This window comes from Agelaius phoeniceus, chromosome 35, assembly GCF_051311805.1.
Source record: "Agelaius phoeniceus isolate bAgePho1 chromosome 35, bAgePho1.hap1, whole genome shotgun sequence".
NCBI classification, from domain to species: domain Eukaryota; kingdom Metazoa; phylum Chordata; class Aves; order Passeriformes; family Icteridae; genus Agelaius; species Agelaius phoeniceus.
In genome coordinates, this window is record NC_135299.1 from 3,139,473 (window position 1) to 3,162,010 (window position 22,538).

General features: G+C 50.2%; 2 protein-coding genes across 2 annotated transcripts; both read right to left on the bottom strand.

Moving 5' to 3' along the window:
- Positions 1–5,455: 5,455 nt before the first annotated feature.
- LOC129130766 (keratin, type II cytoskeletal 75-like) lies at positions 5,456–10,878 on the bottom strand. Its single transcript, XM_054649368.2, has 9 exons — positions 10,033–10,878; positions 8,990–9,210; positions 8,165–8,225; positions 7,546–7,641; positions 7,275–7,439; positions 7,028–7,153; positions 6,507–6,727; positions 6,360–6,394; positions 5,456–5,949 (listed from the first exon to the last, which is right to left on the bottom strand). The coding sequence occupies exons 1-9, from the start codon at positions 10,876–10,878 to the stop codon at positions 5,456–5,458; spliced, it is 2,265 nt and encodes a 754-aa protein (XP_054505343.2).
- Positions 10,879–15,058: 4,180 nt separating this feature from the next.
- On the bottom strand, positions 15,059–22,142 carry LOC129130767 (keratin, type II cytoskeletal 4-like). The gene is made up of 9 exons (XM_054649369.2): positions 21,597–22,142; positions 20,236–20,450; positions 19,138–19,198; positions 18,768–18,863; positions 17,875–18,039; positions 17,271–17,396; positions 16,476–16,696; positions 16,097–16,125; positions 15,059–15,980 (listed from the first exon to the last, which is right to left on the bottom strand). The coding sequence occupies exons 1-9, from the start codon at positions 22,140–22,142 to the stop codon at positions 15,568–15,570; spliced, it is 1,872 nt and encodes a 623-aa protein (XP_054505344.1). The 3' UTR covers positions 15,059–15,567.
- Between the last annotated feature and the right edge of the window lie 396 nt (positions 22,143–22,538).

Here is a 22,538-nt window from a genome sequence, read left to right on the forward strand (position 1 = left end):
TTTCCAGCTCTGCAACTGGCCATGCGTGTCCTGTTGTCGGCTTGGGAAAGTTGGGTCTGAAGGTGGTTTTAATGATCACTGCTGACATTGTTTTTTTAACATTCAAGTTTGATTTATTTTTTTTCTGGATCTAAATGGTCATGGGCTTGAGGAGATGAGCTGAATGGAAGTTGTGTCATGGCAGTATTTCCTGGGATCTTACCAAAAATCATCTCCCCTAATTCCAGGGGAGAACTGAGGAATTAGTTAACATGATTTTGAAAGACAGCTTGTAAATGCTTTTTCCAAAATCATGTCAAAATAGATTAAATAGTACTTTCCTTAATAGGAAATAGATTAAATAGTTCTTTCCTTAATAGGAAATAAATTAAATAATACTTTCCTTAGACTTAAAAAACACTACTAAAAATCTGCTCGAAATTATTGTGGTTCTATCGTACCTCCTTGTCAGGCTCAGGGTTCAAAAGCTCCATCTGAAGTGATATTTTTATCGCTTTTTCTGCCTCCCTCCACCCCCCCCTTATATTTATCCAACAGTTTCCACGTCATTGCTGGCTCTAAAAGATGTTCTGTGGAGGGGAATTCACCCACTTTCCTCCGCAGCCCCTCCTTCTCTCCGCTGAGATCACACAGTTGGAAAAACTTTCTAAAATAGCTTTTGCCTCTTGATGTTGCTTCTGGGTGAACCCTTGTGCAGGAGTTTCAACCCCCACAAATGAGTCTGGGTTGTGTAAAGGCTTGAGAGCCAGGGATCCTTCTCTTGTGTCTATGAAGAGCTTGACATGAGATACAGGAGAGGAAATCCACTCATTCCCACTCAAAATGCCTCCCCAAATACTTTTGTGAACTGATTCTGCCCACTGGCCAAGGCTGCCCACCTTGGCCAGGGGAAGTAATAGTGAAAGACAGAGAGATGAGACCCTGAGCAGCTCAAACAAAAAAAATTCCCAAATTCATCTACATGAGCAGAAAGTGCAGGAGCTCAATCCAAAAGGAGGAGTTTAGGCGGATCGGCTGCGTCTCAGAGCTTGTTTGTGTTGATGTGTTTCCAACCGCTGCTTTTTTTTCTGTCTGGGAACTTGAAAGAGCCTGAGCAGGAGGGGTTTGGTTGGGTTGGGTTTGCTTTGGTTGGGTTTTGTCTCCTTGCAATCAGAAAACAGCAGCGCTCCCAACTCCCATCTCCTTGGAGCGCTCCTGATTCCGATAGTGAGTCACCGCGGGCGCAATCGGAGCTGATCCCCAATGGGCTGATCCAAAATCCCTCCCGCGACTGGGAGGCGGCTGGGCTGTAGCAAGGGGGTGCTCTCACCCCAGGAGTGGAGATGTGGGAATATCCTGCTGGAAACGCAGCATTTTGCTGGGAAAACTTCTCCCCTCACTCCACCCAAACCCAGCGGCTCCCGATTTCACAGCGGCAGCAACCTCAGCCATGAGACCTCTGGGCACTGAAAATAACACAGTGATACTGAAAATAGATAAACTCTGCTCCAAGCATGGCAGATCCATGGGGATTTGCTTTCCTATGCCTGCCCATGTGAACTGGCACAAGTGTGCCAGGAGCCTGCGGATGGGGGCCAGGCACGGAACTTGCCTTTGACTCCCAAATTGCTTATGCAAAGTCACACCTGGGAACAGGAGCACAGGTTTTAATTAAAGCAGAGGGAAAGGATTCATGTGGAAGGGAATCATTACTTCCCCAGCTCTTCTAGGAAAGCCTGTTGCTGCAGACAATGGCAATTAAGTTGACTATTACAAAGGATTTGAAAGAGCAAAGCAAAGGATGGCTTAGGCACCAAAACAAGGAAAATTCTTGTGGAATCTCTCGGTCCCTCACGCTTTCCTTTCTCGGTTTGTGTCACTCACATGCAGTGGTGTCCCACTGAAGGTGCTCGGGGCTGCAGGGGGGCTGTGCTGTCCTCTCAGGTGGGACAGTTCCAGGACATTTCATGGGGGGCTGTCTGGGGGGTGAGGGCACTGCAGAGAAAGGGGAGGAGGAACAGGGCTCCTGTCTGCAGGAGCTCAGCTGCCTCTGAGCTCTGATTTGCTCTTTTTTTCAGAAGGGACTAGAAAAAAAGATGTTAAAAACTCTCCTTGGTTAAGGTTGGGTTGTCAAAAGCTGTGTTAAATCCTTGCACCCAACTGTGCAATTTGGCGAGGTCAGAAATTGAGGTGACTCAGAGTTTATTTTTCACCTTCGCTGGTTTTTTGGCCTGTTTGCAACATCCTCTGGACAGCAGAGACTGAGGAGTCTTGGTGGATGACAGGCAAGGATGACATGAGCCAGCAGTGCTCATGATCAGAAGGAATGGAATTCCAATGGAATCCTGGGATGCCTCAGGAAAAGCATGGCCAGTGGGTCAGGGAGGGGATCCTGTCCCTCTGCTTGGCCCTGGTGGGGCCACGTCTGGAGTTCTGTGTTTTGCTCTGGACTCTGCAGTTACAGAAGGACAAGCAACTCCTGGAGAGGGTCCAGTGGAAGCCACAAAGGTGATGAGAGATCTGGAGCATCTTTTTGATGAAGCGAAATGGCAGGAGCTGGGCGTGGTCAGTCTGGAGAAGAGGAGGCTGAGAGGGGATCCCAACAATCATAAGAATACCCAAATATCCATAAAAATATCTCATTTGAGAGGGTTTCTCATCAATCCATGTGAACTTCTCCAAGGGGTGGAAAGAGGATGGTGTCAGACTGTTCAGTGGTGCCCAGCGACAGGACAAGGATCTCAGAATCCCCAAGGTGGGAAAAGACCTCTAGGATCATCAAATCCCATCTGTGCCCAATCCCCACCTCATACCAGCCCAGAGCATCCCCTGGACACCTTTAGGGATGGCAATCCTACCACCTCCCTGGGCAGGGAGGAATCATGGCCATAAACCAGAACACCAGAAATTCCACCCTAATGTTAGGAAGAACTTCTTTCCATGGAGGTAGCAGAGTCCTGGAAGAGCTGCCCTGGGAGGGCATGGATTGTCCCTCTCTGGAGACATTCCAAGACCACCTGGACACCCTCCAGTGTCACCTGCTCCAGGTATCTGTGCCTTGGCAGGGGGTTGGACTGTATGAGCTCCAGAGGGCCCTTCCAACCCCAACTATTCTGGGGTTCTGGGACTCTGAGTCTGGTTTTGTCTCTGGATTTAATCTTTCACTGAGGCTCCTTTGATTTCCTGGGCAAATGGGATGAGATGTTGCTGTGTTTTGGTGCACCTGGGTTTGAGCAAGGTTTTGCTGAAGCATCTCCTTTGAACTTGCCAGGACACGCTGGCATGCCTGCTCCTGCTCCTTCCCCTGTTCCTGCTCCTTTCCCTGCTCCTGCTCCTTCCCAAGTTCTGCCCGGAGTTATGCAGGGCCAGGATGTTGCAAGGTCAGGGCAGAGCAAAGCATCTGAACCTTTGAAATTCAATAAGGGCTTTGCAATAATGTTTGGCTGAGGGTTTTTCCTCCACTATTTCTTTGTTTTATTCTCCTTTTGCAATGACTGACTGAAATATCTGCATCAGTGGTGTTGTTGTGCTCCAGCACCCATCCCCACCCCAGATCTTCCAGATAAGGCCTCCCCAAGAGCCCTGCAGACACTTGGACTTGCCCTGGCTTTTTAAGAAAGCAAAAATTGAATCCTGAGGTTTTGCCTGGATGCCCCAAATCCTCCCTTCCATGGAAGAAAATATTTTGGATTAACCCAAATACGTTAATAAATGAATGATGATTAATTTTCTTGTCGCTTATGGATAAAACTCAACCCTCCTTCTCTTCCTCCCCTTCCTCCCCCAGTTTTCTCCAATTCTTGAATTTATTTTGGGACAACCAATTTCAAGATTTTCATTATAATTTAATCAGAATTTCAAAGCTTTTCCCTGGAAGTAAAGAAAATATGCCTCCAGCTCTGTCTGATGAAGGTTGGAAATATTTTCTATTGCTGGTTCTGGTTTAGAATAAAAAGATAAATAAAAAGAACAAATAAATTACAATCTGGTTTTATTGGACACATTCCAAACAGAGAGAGGAAGGGAAACACGGAGTCGCATCACTATTATGGAAGTATAAAAAGCTGCAATTTTCTTTTTTAATGGTGCTTTCCAAAAATAAAAAGACACAGTGGAAGGCTAGAGGGGTAAATTCTACCAGAAAAGGGGAAAATAGATTTGGGATCCTGGAGTTCCTCAGGGATCCTGCTCTTGACTGCCTTGCTTCCCACACACTGGGCTGGAACCGGCTGCACTTCCCAGTTTCCCAAAGATCTTTCTTGTGGCAGAGGAACCCACACAGAGAAGAGATGCTGGAATTCCCCCAGGAGCTGTGGACATGGCCCTTCAGGAAGCTTTTCCAACGTGATTTTCACAATCTCAGACTTTCCCCATCTGCTGTGACCAAGGCCACAGGGAAAGACAGCAAGACTTGGATGCTGGAGGATTTGGGAATTTTTGAAGACATTCCAGCAACACCTTGCATGGGACAGGACAGAAACCCCATTTAACAGCAAGCATTGATCTTGCTTTAGAAGAACTCATTGTGTCAGACATTATTTAGAATTTTAAAACCCTATTATTTAGAAAACAAGCCCTTTTTCATAGGTTCTGGATCAGTCACTGGTGAATCCTCTGACAAAAACCACCCCCAAAGTTACATGTAAGGGCCACTGTGGGCAAACTCATTTAGGAAGAGAAAGGGCAGGAAGGGGAGAGTGATTTGGGAAAAGATTTTTGACAAGCTCGTGGCACACTGAATTCTCATCTGTGGGTGGAGGGGTCTCAGGTTGCTGCTCCAACATTAGTGCTCCGAATCCCTGGTCAGGCTCAAGTGCCTGAGCTGACTCAGCAGCAAAACTTGACAATATCTGGAAGAATCATATCTTTCAAAACTTGGCTGTGAATGGAGGAAAGAGGGATTTTCTATCTCACCAGAGTGACTCAGAATGAAGAAAATGTTAAGAGGGACATTACAAGCCACTGCCTGGGATCTTTGAGTAGCCTCCAGGGGTAATTCTAGACAGCAGAAAAATAACCCAGACCTCTGATGCAGACGAGCTTGTCTTGTGAAGGAGTGAGTTGGGCTCATTCCAGCAGTGAAGGCAAAGCAGGGTGAGCTAAATACACATTCCCAGCCCATCCCTGGGCTTCTGGGCTGAAGAATCCAGAACTGAGCTAAAACTTTCCCTGCTATTTGCTCTGTTTCAGCTGATGGCTGTGGGTAGCCACAATCATAAATTGTTTGGCCTTACTAAACACAAATGGAAAACCAAACCAATTCCCCATTCAGAACAATCACTTAGGCCCATGTTTTCCTTTAACTCCTGTTCCAGGGACTTGGAGAGCTCTGATTTCTGTGTGTTCCACTGCTTTTCTTGACCCAAGATCCAAATGCGTGAGAACTACAGAGCAGGAGCAGGGCAGGGGCAGCTGGAAGGGTGGAGGTGGGGGAGAACAGTGGGCAGGAGGAACAGAGGAGGGTCTGGGCTTGGCTTTACTCAGGCTCTGTGGCATTCTTCAGGCTTTGGCTTTTTATGCTCTTTTTGCTGGAGGAGGTTTTGGAGACGATTTTCACACCTGGGTTGGTGCCTTTTGCACTTCCAGAGCTGAAATTCCCTCCACTGGTGCTCAGGGCGCTGCTGCCACCCCCAGCATGGCTGTAGCTGCCAGCAGTGCCCAGACCACTCCCTCCTCCAAATCCACCTCCAAGACCACCTCCAGCCCCAAGTCCGAGTCCTCCTCCACTTCCAAAACTGTAGCTTCCTCCTCCTCCTCCTCCTCCTCCGCCAGCTCCAAGACCGAAACTGCTCCCGCTGCCTCCTCCAAGGCCAAAACCATTTCCAACACCTCCTCCAAGACCAAAGCTGCTTCCACCACCTCCTCCAAGGCCAAAACCACTTCCACCGCCTCCTCCACTCAGGCTCAGTCCACCAAATCCTCCTCCTAAGCCAGCTCCACCAGAAATGCCGGAGCTGGAGCTGATGACAGCTGCAAGGAAAAGCAATCAGAGGGTTGGACATCTGCTTGGCAGCCGTGGAATAACGGGATGGGCTGGGCTGGAAGGGGCCATAAAAGTCATCCCATCCCTGCCTCTGCCATGGGCAGGGACTCCTTCCCTTATCCCAGGTTGGTCCCCCACCACCCTCCAACCTGGCCTTGGACACTTCCAGGGAAGGGGCAGCCACAGCTTCTCTGGGAAGTCACCCAGTCCCAGGAAGCACCATCATCAGGACCTTGACCCACAGGACTTGAACCCAACTTCCATCCCCTGCACAAGCCCGTAATGACAGAGGAAGGCTCCAAAAGTCTTATGTGGGGCAAAATTTCCCTTTTCCCATGGTTTCTCCCAGGCCTTGCTCCCAAAGCCAGACTTTGGGATCCAGAACTGTGATACTTACAGTAGCTGATGGGGTTCAGTCCCTCCCCGCTGAGCCTGTTGGGGGATTAGACAAGATTGGAGTAAAATTATGGATACAGGCAGAGGAACCAATCTCTGACGGGAAAAGTGACAGTCACTATTATCCCCACAAGGATTTTGCTCCCACCTGCTCTCCTCGCCCTCCAGCAGCTTCCTGTAGGTCGCGATCTCAATGTCCAGGGCCAGCTTGACGTTCATGAGCTCCTGGTACTCCCGGAGCTGCCGGGCCATATCAGCCTTGGCTTTCTGCAGGGCGTCTTCCAGGTCAATCATCTTTGCCTTGGCGTCCTTGAGGGCCATCTCCCCGCGCTCCTCTGAGTCTCCAATGGCCGTCTGCAGGGTGGCACACTGCAAGGGATGGGGGGGCTTGGAAAGCTGCTCTTGCCTTTGGGTGAGAGTCACCCAAGGAAGAAACCCATTCTGGCTGGGATGTTCATGGAAAATGTTCCAGCTGAGCTAATACGGCTGGAGTTGAAACGCCAGGCTGGCAAGATCGACTTAATAGTTAAGCTTTACAGTGTTAAGCCCTTTCCAGGCGGGAATTCAACACCTTTAACGAGGCTGGAAAAGTCCCTGATCAGCAAAGCTGAGCTGTGGTGTTAAGGGACAACAGAATGGGGCTCTGTTGGCTCCTTTTGCCATGCCTACCTGGTTTCTCGTGTTCTCTATCTCGGAGCGGATCCTCTGGATGAGCCGGTTGAGCTCTGAGATTTCACCCTTCGTGTTGCGCAGGTCATCACCGTGTTTCCCAGCCGTGGCCTGCAGCTCCTCAAACTGAGGTGAGAAGGAAGATGTAACCTGAACCATCTGAGGTGTCTGGCTGGAGGAGACGTGGCTCAAACATCCCCTCTTAGGGGCAGCAGGGATTTCGTGTGGCAATGATGGGTCAGCTCACCTTGGTTTGGTACCAAGCCTCGGCCTCGGCGCGGCTCCGGTTGGCGATGTCCTCGTACTGAGCTTTGACTTCAGCAATGATGCTGCTCAGGTCCAGGTCCCGGTTGTTGTCCATGGACAGGATGACAGCAGTGTCAGACACTTGGGCGCTGAGCTGGGCCAACTCCTGTGGGAAGCACATGTGAGCTGCACTTACCTCTCCCAACCCTCAGAATGGTGGCATTCCCCAGCCAAGGACAACGGCAGGGCAGGAATCGGGGATTTGTCTGTACCGCCTCGTAGAGGGCTCGAAGGAAGTTGAGTTCATCACTCAGGGCATCCACCTTGGCCTCCAGCTCCACCTTGTTCATGTAAGCAGCATCCACATCCTGGAAAAGAGCAGCTGTGGGGACACCTGTGGCACCTGGATCCTCTTCTCAGCCAGAAAGAAACTCCTAGCCACAGCCAAGAAACTGCCAAGCCTGGAGACAAGGCTGCCCCTGTCCCTGCTGCCTGGTAGAGAAGCTGTGCTTGGCACATCCCACTGGATAAGCACCAAGACAGCCTCTCATGCCCCAAAAAAGTGCTCTGTGTAATTTGGAAGTGGATAAGGCGAAGGTCCTGGCTCTTTGGCCTTGGTACCTGGGATTCCCAAGAATGACTGACCCCCTTTGTCTCTACCTGGTCTGTTTTGCACCTCTGTGTATTGTGGGACCAGAGTGGGAGGAGATTTTGCTTCCTTCCTACAAGCCACTCCATTCCTTTCCCACAATACCATGAACAAATGGTGATTTAAAACCCTTCTAAAGGATGAGGATGCAGCTCCATGAGATCTCCCATCCCTCAGGATATTCCCAGCCTGTGCAATGCTGGGGCTGGCTCAGCATCTGCAGCACCTCCTGTCTCACCCACCTTCTTGAGCACCACAAATTCGTTCTCTGCTGCCGTGCGCCGGTTGATTTCCTCTTCATATCTACAGAGATAAGGGGAAAGAGGTGCTGGATCAGACCTCGAGAAGCAGAACAGGTGTCCAGGTAGGACTACAAAGTGATCTGGACTGGGAGTGGCATCTCCAAATCAGCCTCCTGGGAACTGTCCAGCTCCAATGAGTGAGATTCCCCTTTCTCAGAAGGCTGAAAGGACATTTTTGATTTAATGCAGATGGAACAAGGAAGGTAAAGCTGGTTTAGAGGATTTTTCTTTGCAAGAGCCATCACAAGGTGCTGTGTCCTGGCTTAATCTCCATTTTTTGATGGGGAAAAATGTCGATGAACCCTTTTTGGTGCTGTTGAGGAAAATGGGTCCCACAGGGAGAGATAGGGGGTATTGGAGGTGATTAGAGATGTTCTATATTATGGGTTGGAGCACGAACTGGAGACACTTTTCCCCCTTTCCTAGAGAAATTTCCGTTAATATTTCAGTCTGGATGTTTGACTTTCAGAAATTGAAATTTTTGACATGAGTCATAGAATCATGGAATTACAGAATCATAGAACCATAGAATCAGCTGAGTTGGAAGGGACCCATGAGGATCCTTGAGTCCAACTCCTGGCCCTGCACAGGACACCCCCACCAACCCCAGCCTGTGCCTGAGAGCATTGTCCAAACACTCCTGGAGCTCTGGTAGCCATGGGACCATGACCCTGGGGAGCCTGTTCAGTGCCTGACCACCCTCTGGGTGAAAACCCCTGCTGCTCAATGCTCAGCTGAACCATTTACAGCCCATTTCACACTCACTTGTTTTTGAAGTCCTCCACGAGGTCCTGCATGTTCTTCAGCTCCCCATCCATGCGTCCCCGCTCATTGAGCAGGTTGGCCAGCTGCCGTCGCAGGTTGTTGATGTAGGCCTCGAACAGCGGGTCCAGGTTGCTCTTGCCAGAATTGTTTTTTTGGCCCTGCTCCTGCAGAAGGGTCCATTTTGTCTCCAGCACCTTGTTCTGCTGCTCCAGGAAGCGAACCTGAGCATTGGGAAGCAGAAGAGGCTTAGGCAGAAGATACCTGCGAGCTGACAGCCAATATTCAACACTGGCAGTGATGCACGGCAGGACCCAAGGGATTCCCGAACTAAGAGTTTCCGAACTGAGAATATCCTCTAGATTATCCAGGGCTATGCCAGCCAACCTGTAGCTGAGCAAATCCACCCTTAGTGGACAGTTCTCTTCAGAGGCAATTTGGTTAGGAAGCCAACAAGCAATGGTAAGAAAATTTGGGTTCAGGTCTTTCTTCATCAGACAGTGAAGTTCTTCTTTCACACCCTCTGGGGTTTCTTTCTTTGTAAGATACATATCTTTCTTCATTAAAGCCAAGGTCTGAGTACTAATGCTAAAATTGCTTAATTGCCCTTCCTTTTGCTCACACATACAACACACTTATCTAATTAAAGCTGAGGAAGGACTTGAGTGGTTGAGTCAATTGAGTCAATAAAAAAAGGATTTTATCCTGCAGGCATAAACAACAAAGAGCAAGACATCTGCTGTGATTGCCCAAGAGTGAGTTGGGTTGAGCCACTAGACCTGGACCCAAAAGTGACTTATGCCATTTCAACTAATCTGTGTTGTTTCTCGGGCACAAACCCTGGATCTATTCCCATAACTACAATTTTCTTGTCTTGTTTTCTGCCCTGTCAATGTTCAGAAGGACATTATTGTTTGAGAGACTTAACGAAGACACACAGGGAGGAAACGTGTGAAAGACTGGAGATCTCTAAAGTCGCATTTTGGTACCTACTAGATCCTCACTCCCCCTCTACCACAGATCCACAGCACCCAACAAAGTCTCACCTTGTCAATGAAAGAAGCAAATTTGTTGTTGAGAGTCTTGATCTGCTCCTTCTCATCTTTCCGCACCTGTTGGATGTTTGGATCTATCTCCAGGTTCAGCGGTGCCAGGAGGCTCTGGTTTACTGTCACTTCTTGGATTGTACCCACTCCAGGTGGGCTCCCAGAAAATCCTGAGGGGCTCCTGCCACCTCCCAGCCCTGCAGGGAATCCTCCCAGCCCCCCCAGTCCACCAAAGCCAAACCCTCCACCACCTCCGTGACCACCACCATAGCCAAGCCCACCAGCACCTCCACCAAAGCCAAGGCCACCACCTCCACCACCAAGCCCCAGCCCAAGGCCACCACCAGCTCCACCACCACCAAACCCACCTCCTCCACCACCAAGCCCCAGCCCAAGGCCACCACCAGCTCCACCACTACCAAACCCACCTCCCAGGCCAGAGCCACCAGCAGCTCCACTTCCAAAAGCAGCTCGGAAGCTGCTTCCAACCCCGATGGAAATCCTCTTGCTGCCACCAAGGTTGTAGAGGCTCCTGCTGCCAAAACCTGCACCACCGCCAGAACTGCCGCCACCACCTCCTCCAATGAGCCTCCCAAAGCCTCCTCCTCCTCCTCCTCCTCCTCCTCGTGCTACAGACACAGAGCTAAAGCCAGCCCTGTTGCTGCTGGGAATTATGGCCGAGGCAGCGCTGTAGGATCGGCCTCCCCCTCCTGCCCTCATGCTGAGTGCCCGGTTCATCGTGGCGGCAGAGAAGGGCCCCACACAGCCAGAGAGACTCTGCAGCTCTCTGAGGAAAGGGAACCAGGGTGCCCCTTTTATCCCCCAGGGATCTGGGCTTGGCTGCATGGAAGTCCAGTGATCAATTTAGTGCCTTCATGGTTTTGACGTGCCAGGAGGCAGCTGTCTCCCTGAGACTTGTTAAACCCTGATTGCACCCAAACACGCCTCCTGGGGCTGGATCTGCTCAGCTGGAAGAGTTATCTAACACCCAGATTTCTATCTCTTCACAGAGATGGGTTATTTCATTTTGTATTATTTTGCTTAACCCTGGAGGTGTCCAAGGCCAGGTTGTGAGAGCTTGGAGCAACCTGGGTTAATGCAAGGTGTCGCTGTCTGGGAGGGGGATGGAATGAGATGGCCTTTGAGATTCCTTCCAACCCAAACCATTCTGGGATTCCATGACTCTATAATTTCCTTACTGTGAAAAAAAATATTAAAATGCTATAAAGCCAGAAATAATGCCTTGGATTCCCAATTCTGCTTAAAGGATGCAGCACATCAACACAGAGATCAGTGGAGAATCCTCTGGACTAACTCAAGTGAAAGACAGTGAGAACAAAATGGTTAAATCTGAACAAAAATAATTCATGGGGTTTCTTCACCTGAAGGCAGAAGGTGGCTTGATGTTCATGAAACCTGACATCCCTTTTGGGGCCCTAATTTATCCAGTTTGCTGTTCCTACTCCCTGGGCAGTGACCATCTCTTTGGGATGACTTGACAAAGAGATCCTGATCAAGTTTTCCTCTTTCTCCTTTCCAGATGTAAATACCACCTCAAATTTTGCCCATTTATATTCATTACTTAGCCTATGGCAGTCTTTCTAGGCTATTCCTCTGGATATTTGCATTTCCAGAGAACAACTCAATTCCACACAGAGGCTGTGTTGTGATTTCTCCATCTAGCTGATGATGTGACTAAAAACCATTTCATCTTGACTAAAAACCATTTCAAAAAAAGCGGCAGATTTTCTGAAAAACTCTTTGCCCATCTCTGTAGAACAATGTCATTTGCCCACTTTAGGATGTAGTCAGTCCTGAGTTTCTGGCTCTCTCTAGCTCTGATTTCTTTTAAGGACCTTTGAATCTTCCATCCAAAATGCTGCCAAAAGCAGATTTAACCAGCATGAAAAATACTCCCACAAATTCTCCTTATTTTACTTCCTGGAGTCCTTGGGAAAAAAGAAAAATTCAACAGGGTGTGGTGACAATTTCTGGTATCTCAGACTTTGTGGAACTGCAGTGTTGAGAGTATTTTATCCCTTGCATGTCAGAGCTCAGCTGTTTTTTGGCATGGGGCTGCCCTGGTGGCTTTACCTGAATTCTGCAGGACTGGAGCTTAAATATATTTACAGGACAGGACTCTACTTGCCTTTCAAAACACATCCCTGTGCCCCAGAGCTACAAAACCATTAAGGAACTAAAATCCCACTGGCATCTCTAGAAGAACACTTAAACAGGTGCTGCTGAATACAGAAGACCAAATATCTGATTATCCCCAGAGAAATGCTGCTGGGCAGGCTCAAATGGAGAGCTGGGGCACTGAAAGAGATTTCCCTTTGCAGTGAGAAATTATTCCAAGATAGTACATGTCAGCTTGTTTCTTTTTGGAAAATGTGGGTCTGAACCTGGAATGTCACTTGAAATTCATGAGCATCCATTGCCTCCGTGATTTGCATAAAATTCAAAGCCAGGGTGCGATGGGAAAATGAGATTTTGTCTTCATGGTTCCTTGACCCCAGAAAAGGCAGCTTGTCCTGAAGCTGAAGAACGGGTTCAGATCTGATGTTAAAGCTGAATGAATGTAATGGGATTAAAGGTGGGGCTGCCAAAAAGAAAGAGGGAATTGTCACTTCAGGCTCCCACACTCTTCTCCCCTCGGCTCGTTATCCACAGGGTATGTGAGAGATGCAAAGGCCACCTGAAAAATGCTCCTTTCCCTTCTGGGGTGCTTGGTGGTGTGGAGGAGCCAAGGGTTGGGGCTCCAAACCCGGAGGCAGATGTGGCATTTTCATGTCTCTTTGCATCAACTCTGCCAGGCTCTGGGCTCAAGCTGAGAGAGGGAAAGTCAAAGTTAAATATAGGGAAGAAATTTCTCGCTGTGAGGGTGGGGAGACCCTGCAGTGGATTTCCCAGAGAAGCTGTGGTTGCCCCATCCCTCAAAGGGTCCAAGGCCAGGCTGAATGGGGCTTGGAGCAACCTGGGACAGAGAAGTTGTCCCTGGCCACAGCAGGGGGTGGAATAAGACAGTTTATAAGATCCTTCTAATCCAACCATTCCGTGAATCCATAGTTTTGGACTCTATCAATTTACAAAAGGGTCTGTCCAGATTTACACTGTGCGGGATTTGACCTCCATCCACCCCAAACCCACATTCCTGACTTTTTTCTCTCCAAAATACCCTGATCTACGTGAAAATCTTCAAGCAGGCAGCAGCAAACATGGCTTTTGCAATAGCTGGGAGTTGAGGACAGGGATGATTAAAGGTTTTTTCCCAGAAATGCAAGAGCTGCCAGACTGCTTTTGCCCCCTGGGGAGCTGGCTGGTGTTTGGTGTTCAGGTATTGCTTTGCAGGAAGATGATCAACATAAATTATGAGCTGCTGGGGCACTGGAAGCTTCTTGTTTTGGGTGTTTCTGCTTGGTATTTACATAGAAATGAGATGGAGCCTGAGTCGTGTTCATGGAGCAGAAAAGATGAAGAAAACATTTCCAAAAACATCTTTAGCAGAGTAAGTTTTGCTTTCTCACCAAGGGCTGACCCACTTGGCTTTCACCACCCCCCAGCCAACTGTGGCATTTATTAAAACAGAATTAGTGCTCTGCTCCCTGTTGATCACATCCAATACACCACGAGGGGAGCCAGAATGCCCCATGTGGGAGAGCAGCAGAGGCCAGAGCTCATCCCACACTGGGTTCATCCCCGTCCCACCCACGAGGACAGAGTCTGGGATGGGGGCTGAGCTTATCCTTCAGCCCTGCAGAGGTCGAGGGAAAGAAGCTGTGGGTCAGCAGGGAAGTCTTGGAAGCAGAGTGGGACATGGGGGGATAATTTCCAGCCCCTGTTTCTTGGTGAGCCTTCCATGGGCACATGAACCTGCCCACACCGTGTGCTGCTCCAGGCTGGGCACAGGGATTTCTCCAAAGGTGATGCAGAGCTGGCTCAGGGGCCGTTGGCCCTACCATGGGGAGCTGTGGGAAGGGAGGAGCTGCAGGGCTGGTTTGTTTTCCTGTGATTCCAGCTGTCCATCCAGCTGGGCTGAGTTGCCACCATGGCAAGATCCTCCCAGCCAAGTTATAGAGACCCATCAGGGGGTCACTGTCCAGGGGAACTGGGAGCCCTGCAGAAGTCCAGGAGCATTGGGACAACACTCAAGCATCTGGTAGGACTTTTGGGGTGTCCTGTGCAGGGCCAGGACTGGGATTTGATGATCCTTGTGGGTCCCTTCCCAGCCAGGATATTCCATGATTCTATAAACCTCACAGAGGAAAAGGAGAGGACGATGTGATTTCTCCTAATCCCAGTTTCCTAAAACTGTGAGAGAGGGTTTTCCCTCCCCGGAAGGGATGATGGAGGAGCGTGTCCAGCCACATCTCCAGACCCTCTCCTCTTTCTGTGAGTTCACATCTTTTAAGGAAGGTGGTGGTTGAGGAAGGAGCCCCTGGTGCTGCATTTTGGGAAACTGCACTTTGCTCTTACCTTCTTCTAAAATCAACCCACTCTTGTGAGAGGGTTTCACAGGTGTGGTGGGGATTATTTTCCTGTTCCTCCCTGAGCTGGTTCTCACTGATTTCCTTAAACAAGGGCCTCGCTGCCTTTTTGTTCCATCTCCAGAGATCCCAGACACTTTGAGAGATCCCAAGCAAACTGCATACCCATGGATGGTAAACAGCCTCCTTTCCAGACTTCCTTGTGGCCACACTAATCAGTGGATGAAATAAAGGTATGCAAAGGTGCTTGAGGAAAGAGAGCAGACAAAACCTTCTTGAAGCTCCAAACTCCACCCATTTGGAGGCTCAGGTTTGAGGAAATTTCTATGATTTGCAATATGAGGGAGGGAAATAAAGCCCAGGCAGTGCAGCATGAATTATGCATGGAGTTTATTGAAGGTACAGCTGAAAGTCTGGAGTAAGCGAAGGGAAATAACTCTGTTCACTTACACATGAAAAGCTTTAACTCCGTCTATTGCACACAGGAAAAACAACACATGCATTTAACTACAGAAATATAAGGTGCTCGTTGGGGTGTAATTAAAATCTGCTCTACCAAACGCAGTGTAGCAACCTGGACCAATTTGCATAAGCACTCCCAGCCCTCTTGTAAACAGGAAAAATTGGATTTTCTGCTGTCATTAAAGAAGTAAATTACAGATGCTGCTTTGTCTTGGACAATTAAATTGTGGCTTCTCTCTCTGAAGTTGGGATGACCAAATTTTTCATCCTTTTGCAATAGCTGCATTAGAAGTCTCTGCTGGAAAGGGGTCAAGCAGGGCAAGGTGAGCGAAAAGCCAAGATGATGAGTGGAGACAGGGATGGTCTCTGAAATTAAAATCTCACCTGGCTGGGGGGGGCAGGGGGGAGTTTCCCCCAAGAAAAACATCAGGGAGAGGGTGGGTTTTGTCAGGCTAAGGGTTTAGGCAGAGCGATGTCCTAGCGCATGGTTGTGTGATCCCTGTGGCTGTCAGAGGGAGGGGGAATACTGTTTTATTGCAGAAATGCTGATTATTATAAAATCTGCCGTCTCGGGCCCCGCCGCTCTCTACCGGGTCGTCCTGACGACGCGCACGGCTGTGCTGAACCTGTTCCCGCAGACGGCCGGGGCCCCGGGGATCAGCACGGGCCCGGGCCCGCACTGCTCCACCCCCGCGCACACCACGCTGCCCAGGTTGCCCAGGGTGCCCAGGGTGCCCAGGTTGCCCATCCCGGCGGCGCACTGGACCCCGTCCACCCCGGTGAGCACCTCCCTCCCCACGCAGCTGACCGCGCTCCTGGCCCCGAATCCCGCCCCGACCTTGGGGACACAATCCACGCTGCGGGTGCTGAACCCGGCGTTGCCGAAGGACGAGACCATGCCCAGCCCCGCGCCGGCCCCTCCGCTCTTCACGGTGCATTTGCCTCCGATTCCAGACAGGGATCGGCACTCCCCGACCGTGCCCCCGCCGCTGACCACGGCTGCGGGAGAGAAACACGCTCGGTCACGCCCGGAGCAGCCAAAACCCGGCTTAAAAGGAGCTTGGCAAACTTAAAAGGAGCTTGTAAGAAAATCAAGACCGGGTTCATTAACTCACCTACGCTCACAGGGTTGCCGGTGCATATCCTGTCAAGGAAAGAAACGTGTCAGAGATGTATTTAGGGACATATTCCTCAAATTCACAGGCAAATAGAGCCCAGCCACTGCCTCCTTAGAAACCTGACATGTCCTTCGGCTCGTTAGAGGCACCCTGCTGACAGGGGCTTGCCCACCAAAGCACTGCAGGGTTGAGTCCCTAATTCCATGGTCATACTAATATCTCATCCTCTGTTTGGATGGCAGTGTGATCCCCTCTGCACCCAGTGGGAGGGAAAAGGGACTCTGCTCCCCTCTGCAGCCCTGGGTGCAGCATTTCTTTCTCCTCCCGTTGTCTTTTGCTGATCATCCTTACAAGGTGCATCCAGGGCTGCTCCTACCTGCTCTCTTCTCCCTCCAGCAGCGTCCTGTATGTGGCAATCTCAATATCCAGAGCCAGCTTGACATTGAGCAGCTCCTGGTAGTCCCTGAGCAGACAGGCCATCTTGTCCTTGGCCTGCTGGAGAGCTGTCTGCAGGTCAACCAGCTTCTGCCGGGCGTCCTTGAGGGCGCAGTCTCCTCGTTGCTCAGCATCACAGATGGCTGTCTGCAGGGCTGAGATCTGGGGACAGCCACAGGAGGACATTCCCACAAAGCTTCAGTCAAGTAAGGTAAAGCCCATCCAGTCCCATCTCCTGCCATGGGCAGGGACACCTTCCACTAGCCTGGGCTGCTCCAAACCACATCCAACCCGGCCTTGGACACTTCCAGGCACAATTCCTCTGGGCAAGAGGGCAGCCAAGGGTGATATTAAGGGGTATCTCCACGGTGTTGCTCATATATTCCTCAGCCAGGAAATGCCAGAGAGACAAGATTTAGGCTGGATTTGTGGTGGCCAAGCTATTTGGGATGAAGAAAATGGGATCTGTTGGCTGCAGCCTGGTGGGATGTTGGCTGCAACCTGGTGGGAGCTCAGGGGCAAACACATATTCTGGTACTGCCAAAGCCATGAACTTCTTATTTGTAAAGTGAGAAATAAATCTGCTTTTTTGTGTGCATGAGCAGCAGATGAGAAGTTAAAATAGACCTAATCTGGGGCAGGGGGTTCTTTGCAGCCCCACAGGGTGGGAGCTGGTAGGACAATGCCCTTTGATGGAGGAGCTGCACTCCCAGGTGGATCCATCCCGTGGTCCTACCTGTTTCTTCACATTGTCCGACTCACACTGCAGCTTCTGGATCATCCTGTTGAGCTCAGCAATCTCACTCTGGTTGTTTTTCAGGTCATCACAGAACTTGCCCCGGCTGCTGTGGAGTTCCTCCAGCTGTTGCACAGGAAGGGGATGATGTCAATGCACCCAAAAACCCCTTCCAGGCCCCCCACCTCCCAGAGAAGTTGGAAATCTCTGAAGCTGCACCAGGGTCGGTGTTCCCGGGCACCACCCAGACATGGCCTCAGCCTGGATAAGGTGAGAGTCTCAGGGGAGTCCTAGACTTGCTGATCTTGGAGGTCTTTTCCAGCCGTAGTGTTCTATGGTTTGCCCTTTGGGAAGTAATGATGCTCCTCAGAGTGCATGAAGGGGACATCTCTAAACACTCTGATCTGCACTGCGTGTACCAAAATGTCTCAAACCACACTTTTAATGTTGGTTTGTGTTTGGGGGTTTTTTTGGTACAACTTTCTTAAGCAAACTGAAGCTAATACACAGCATGGGGTGGGTTAAAGTTGCATCATGGAGGATGGGAATGGTCTCAGGAATGGTCTCAGAAATGGTCTGTCACATAAATTGGTGGAATACTCACCCTGGTTTGGTAGAAAGCCTCCACCTCGGCCTTGCTCTTCTGGGCAATCTCCTCATAGCAGCACTCCACGCTTTTGATGATGCCCTCCATGTCCAGGTCCCGGCTGTTGTCCATTTGCACGATGACAGAGGTGTCACACAGCTGACAGTCCAGCTGAGCCCTCTCCTGCAGGACCAGAGCATCAGCTCCATTCCCTCAACCAGCCCCAGCCAGGCCAGCAGCAACCCCAGCAAGGGGGGTCTGGTTGGAGGAGGTTCTCCCCTGAACTCCCAACATGGGGTTTTCCAGTTGGGCAACTCGTGTCCAGCAAGACCTGGCAGCTGGGACCTGTTTTTGTGGCACAACATGGGATGGCTGCATGCAGTTCCCTAAGGGAGGGTGGGGAGTCCTGGTGAAACAAGCCACTTCTGCATTCCTGGCTGTGCCAGTGCTTTCCTGGATTGGGAATTCTCACGTTCTTTGAGCCCCACTGACCCCTGCTGAGGGGGTTTAGCTCAAAAAGGTGTCTATGCAAATTGTCCCCTGTGTATTTTGTTAAAAATGGTGGAATTTTAAACGGAAGTGTTATTTTCATAAAAATATTTGACTACTGTAAAAAAAAAGTGCTAGAAACATTTGGCCAACCCAGGGATGGTTTGGATTAGAATTTGAGAGGTTTTCAGGCAAAAGATCCCTCCCCTGGTGGGCAGCAACATAGCAAGCATGACTAATGCCTTCCCAAAGCAGGTGTGACAGCATTGTTATCAAATACATCTAAAAGACAGAGTTTTGGGCTGCAATTCCAGGATTTTCGGAAAAGACACTTTTCCCTGCACTCTTGGTGTAAGACTCGGGTGGGGAGGGCAGGAGATGATGCCTCAGCCCAGGGAGCAGATTGGGCCAGGAGCTCTTACCTCGGCATAGATGCACTTCAGGAACTCCAGCTGCTGTCTCAGGAGACCCACCCTCACCTCCAGCTCCTCCTTGGTCAGGTAGAGACAATCCACATCCTAGAGAGATACCAGGAATTTGGTGAAAGAGGTGAAGGATCGACTGTGGCAAATCCCAGGTTTTCTTTAGACTGGGAGAAAACTCCACTATTTCCAGCCCTTAGCACTACATGGGTTTGGGCTTCACGTGCTGAAAACCTCAGGGAGGCCCTCCAGATTCCTTGGGCTGCCTCACTTTTGGGGCATCATGCTGTGCCATGGTGCCAGGACCCCCCACTTCTCCCACTGACCCCACACCCAGGGTTTTGCCCACCCTTATCTGGCCCTGGCTCACCTTCTTGAGCACCACAAACTCGTTCTCCGCTGCCGTGCGCTTGTTGATCTCATCCTCGTACCTGCAGGAAAGCAGAGCAGGGGGATGCTGAGCCCTGGGGGTCCCATCTCCGTCACCCAACCATCCATTGCAGACCATAGGAAATGAGATTTCACTTTGCACCTCATTTTTATCTTTTTTTTGTTGTTGTTTCATTGCTGTTTCTTACCCCCTCACTGGGTTTTACTCAGCAGTTCTAGCCATGCCAGTGCTTTGGGTGGCTGGAGTCAGAGGACAGAAAATCCAGCCAAACCACCAGAAATGCAAAGCTGGACGCTTGGGTTGCTGCTTCTAGCCCTTCTGCTTTGTGAGATGTTTTTCCAGAGCATCCAGGACTGTGCTCAGAGTGTTTATGGAGAGACTGGCCAAAATGCTCCAGGGGAAGTTCAGGAGCTTGAGCAACCTGTGAAACTCCAGGGTGCAGTGGGGAGCACAGTCAGGGCATAATGAATCAGAAATTGGGACCTGCAAGAACTTTCACAAGATGCTGATTCTGTGAGTTGGACCCGCTCGGTAGTGGCTCAGCAAGAAAAAAAACCTGAGATGGTGAACTCTGGGGAAAGTTGATCCAGTGACCTTGTTTGTGGCTTAGCAGAGCACACGGGGAGATATTAAGGAGTATCTACACCTTAGATTTAAAAAAAATAAATTCCCACATTCCCTCTGGGAAGAGAGAGTGAATCCCAGCATGATGTGGGTAAAAGAGTGGGGTGGAGAAAATTGGCTGAGGGTTTTGTTTGTTTTGTGGTAATGGATGGCACTGGGGAAAACACAGGAACAGGTGGTGGGGGAGATGTGATATGGCAAACCACAGGGGTTTGCAGGAGGCAGAGTGGTTTCCAATCCTGCTCCCTAAGGCAACTGGGCTTGAAAACGTCTCCCAGTCCATCTCCAGTGCAGCACTGGATGCCCAGTGCAGGAAATCCGCCCAGTACTGCAGTGCCTTGCCCTGTGCCCCAGTTTGTTGATCCATCCAGTGCAATTTCCTTAGATTCACACTCAGGGACACCACCCAGGCCAGCAACATCCTCCTCTGCAGCTTCCCTGTGTGTGACTTACTTGCACTTGAACTCCTGAACCAGGTCCCGCAGGCACCGCTCCTCATTCTCCAGCCTCTCTCGCTCCCCCATCACACACTCCAGCTGCTTCCTCAGGTTGCAGATGAAGTTCTCAAACACAGGCTCCAAGTTTCTCCGGGATGCTGGGAGCACATACTGCTGCAGCAGCTCCCACTTGGTGGTCAGCACCTTGTTCTGCTGCTCCAGCAGCCGCACCTGGGCAGGGAAGAGATGGGAGGGTCAGGCTCTCCTGTCCCAGGGTTTCTGCACTTCCCAAAGGCAAAAGTGAAAATCAAATCAGAATTGCAAATGGTCAGGTGCTGCTGTCTCAGGGGGTTGAGTGGGACCAGCATCTTCTCTGAGCTAAACTGGTCCCACCCAGGACTCGAATCTCAGGCTGAGCAACATCAGTGCCTTCACTCTGTGTGGAAGCCAAGCCTGGGTTCAACCAATGCTTGCTCAGCCAGACACTTCCACTCCTCTCCCAGAACTGGATCCTCGGCCTCCCCATGGAGCCAGGGCAGTAACAAGTCTTTCTCAGCACTAAAAACTCCATCCAGGACCTCATTTGGATGTATCTGATTTAAACTCCAATCCTGGATACTTATCATGCCTTTACACTTCTAGATTAAAGGGCTCTCTAGGAGCTTGATGGGTCATGAATAAGTCATTTTCCAAATGGGAAGAAGCAGGAGTTGCTGCTGCTGGGTGGATTCAGTTTTTCCGGTTGCAGAACAACTCTCCAGGAAAATCAAGATCAAATCAGACAGAGGAGATTTTTTTTGCTGTTTGAAAAATTCTTTCCCATAATAGCTCTCTAAACAGTCATGAAAACTCTTAAATGTAGCCAAGAAAACAATGATAATTTACATCTTTTTAGGAAATCACTAAATAATTTTGTTCACAGAGTGGAGGGACAAAGAAATTAAAATAGTTCCTTCCATTTTAACTAAATTCATCCTTCTGCATCACCTTCATGAAACACAAACTATTTTAAGAATGCAGAAGTCCTTTGGAGTTTATAGAGTTGTGAGAGAAACATCAGATTATACACTTGAAATAAAATTTCCTATCCTTCATATCCTTCAGTGCTTCTGATCTCATCACTCACAGGTTTGGATTTACTATATCCCTGGAGCTGGTCCTGACCCCTTTAGCAGGCTGGTGACCATCCAAAGGTACAACACTGTGGTGTTGCCTTGGTGAAAGGCTAAAATCCAGAGGGTGTCCAGGCCAGGACCACCATGGCTCATAAGAAACGTTAAATACCAGGGCACCATGAGAAATAGCTCCCCATGTTGTCTCTAGGCACATGCACCCTTTGGAGCCGAGGGACACGGGGTGGGGAAAGCGGGGTCTCACCTTGTCGATGAAACAGGCGAACTGGTTGTTGAGGTTCTTGATCTGCTCCTTCTCGTGGGTCCGCACTTGGCACTCCTCGGGGTCCACGCCCACGCACAGGGGCTTGAGGAGCTCCGGGTGGATGCTGACGCCGCGAATCCCCTCGGACCTCCCTCCGCCGAGGCCGATGCCGATGCCGCCGCCGTAGCTCCCCATGGCCACGCCATCCCCCAGGCCTCTGTAGCTGCCCAGGCCCCCGAAGCTCGCACAGTTCCCAAAGCCCACGACGGTGCCAAAGCGGCCCCCGCCGTACGCAACGCCGCAGCGCCCGACGCCAGCACCGCCGTAGACGCCGCTGCGGCAGCTGCCACCGAAGGAAATCCTCTGCCCTCGGCCCAGGTCACAGACGCTGCGGCTGCTGAAGCCACCGATCCCACACCTCCGTCCCACGGGCTGGCACACGGAGGCCGAGCTGCTGTTGGCCCTGCCCAGGCCGCAGACGGCGGATGCCGAGGAAAAGCCTCGTCTTCCCAGGATGGAGCCGGAGGTGTAGCACTGTCGGCTCATGGTGGCTGGGGTGGGTGGGCAGTGACGGCGACGCGGAGGAGCAAGAGAGGAGCAGGGCCTGGAAGAAGGAGATCTCCTTTAGCTCCTCTGAGGCAGAGCCCTTCTCCTTATATACATTTCAGGAGGTGCCTCAGATGCAAAAATTTAATTTATCCACTGGGTTTGGTCTGCCTGGCAGCAAGGAATGGCTTCCAACATTTTAAACCCACAGCAAACACTTCTATCTCATATGAAATAATGTGGAAATTAAAATAAACTGCTTTGCTTGCAAGCTTCAGTTTCAGGACTTATATTTTACTTAATTAATCTGCTTCCTTATTGTGTAATTATAGTTTAGCAAAATAATTCAAGGGGTTTTTATTCATGGCTTGTTTACGGTTTGGTTTCACCACAGCG

Bases quoted from the DNA above. Each gene is read 5' to 3' on its own strand.
- LOC129130767 (XM_054649369.2), bottom strand. From the start codon at position 22,142: ATGAGCCGACAGTGCTACACCTCCGGCTCCATCCTGGGAAGACGAGGC. The intron at 20,451-21,596 runs GTGAGACCCCGC...TTCCCTGCCCAG, and splicing joins TCGCCTGTTTCATCGACAAG to GTGCGGCTGCTGGAGCAGCA. The intron at 16,126-16,475 runs GTAGGAGCAGCC...TTTCCTTGACAG, and splicing joins CTGGAGGGAGAAGAGAGCAG to GATATGCACCGGCAACCCTG.
- LOC129130766 (XM_054649368.2), bottom strand. From the start codon at position 10,878: ATGCAGCCAAGCCCAGATCCCTGGGGGATAAAAGGGGCACCCTGGTTC. The intron at 7,642-8,164 runs GTGGGTGAGACA...GCTCTTTTCCAG, and splicing joins AATTTGTGGTGCTCAAGAAG to GATGTGGATGCTGCTTACAT. The intron at 7,440-7,545 runs GTACAGACAAAT...TGCTTCCCACAG, and splicing joins TTCGAGCCCTCTACGAGGCG to GAGTTGGCCCAGCTCAGCGC.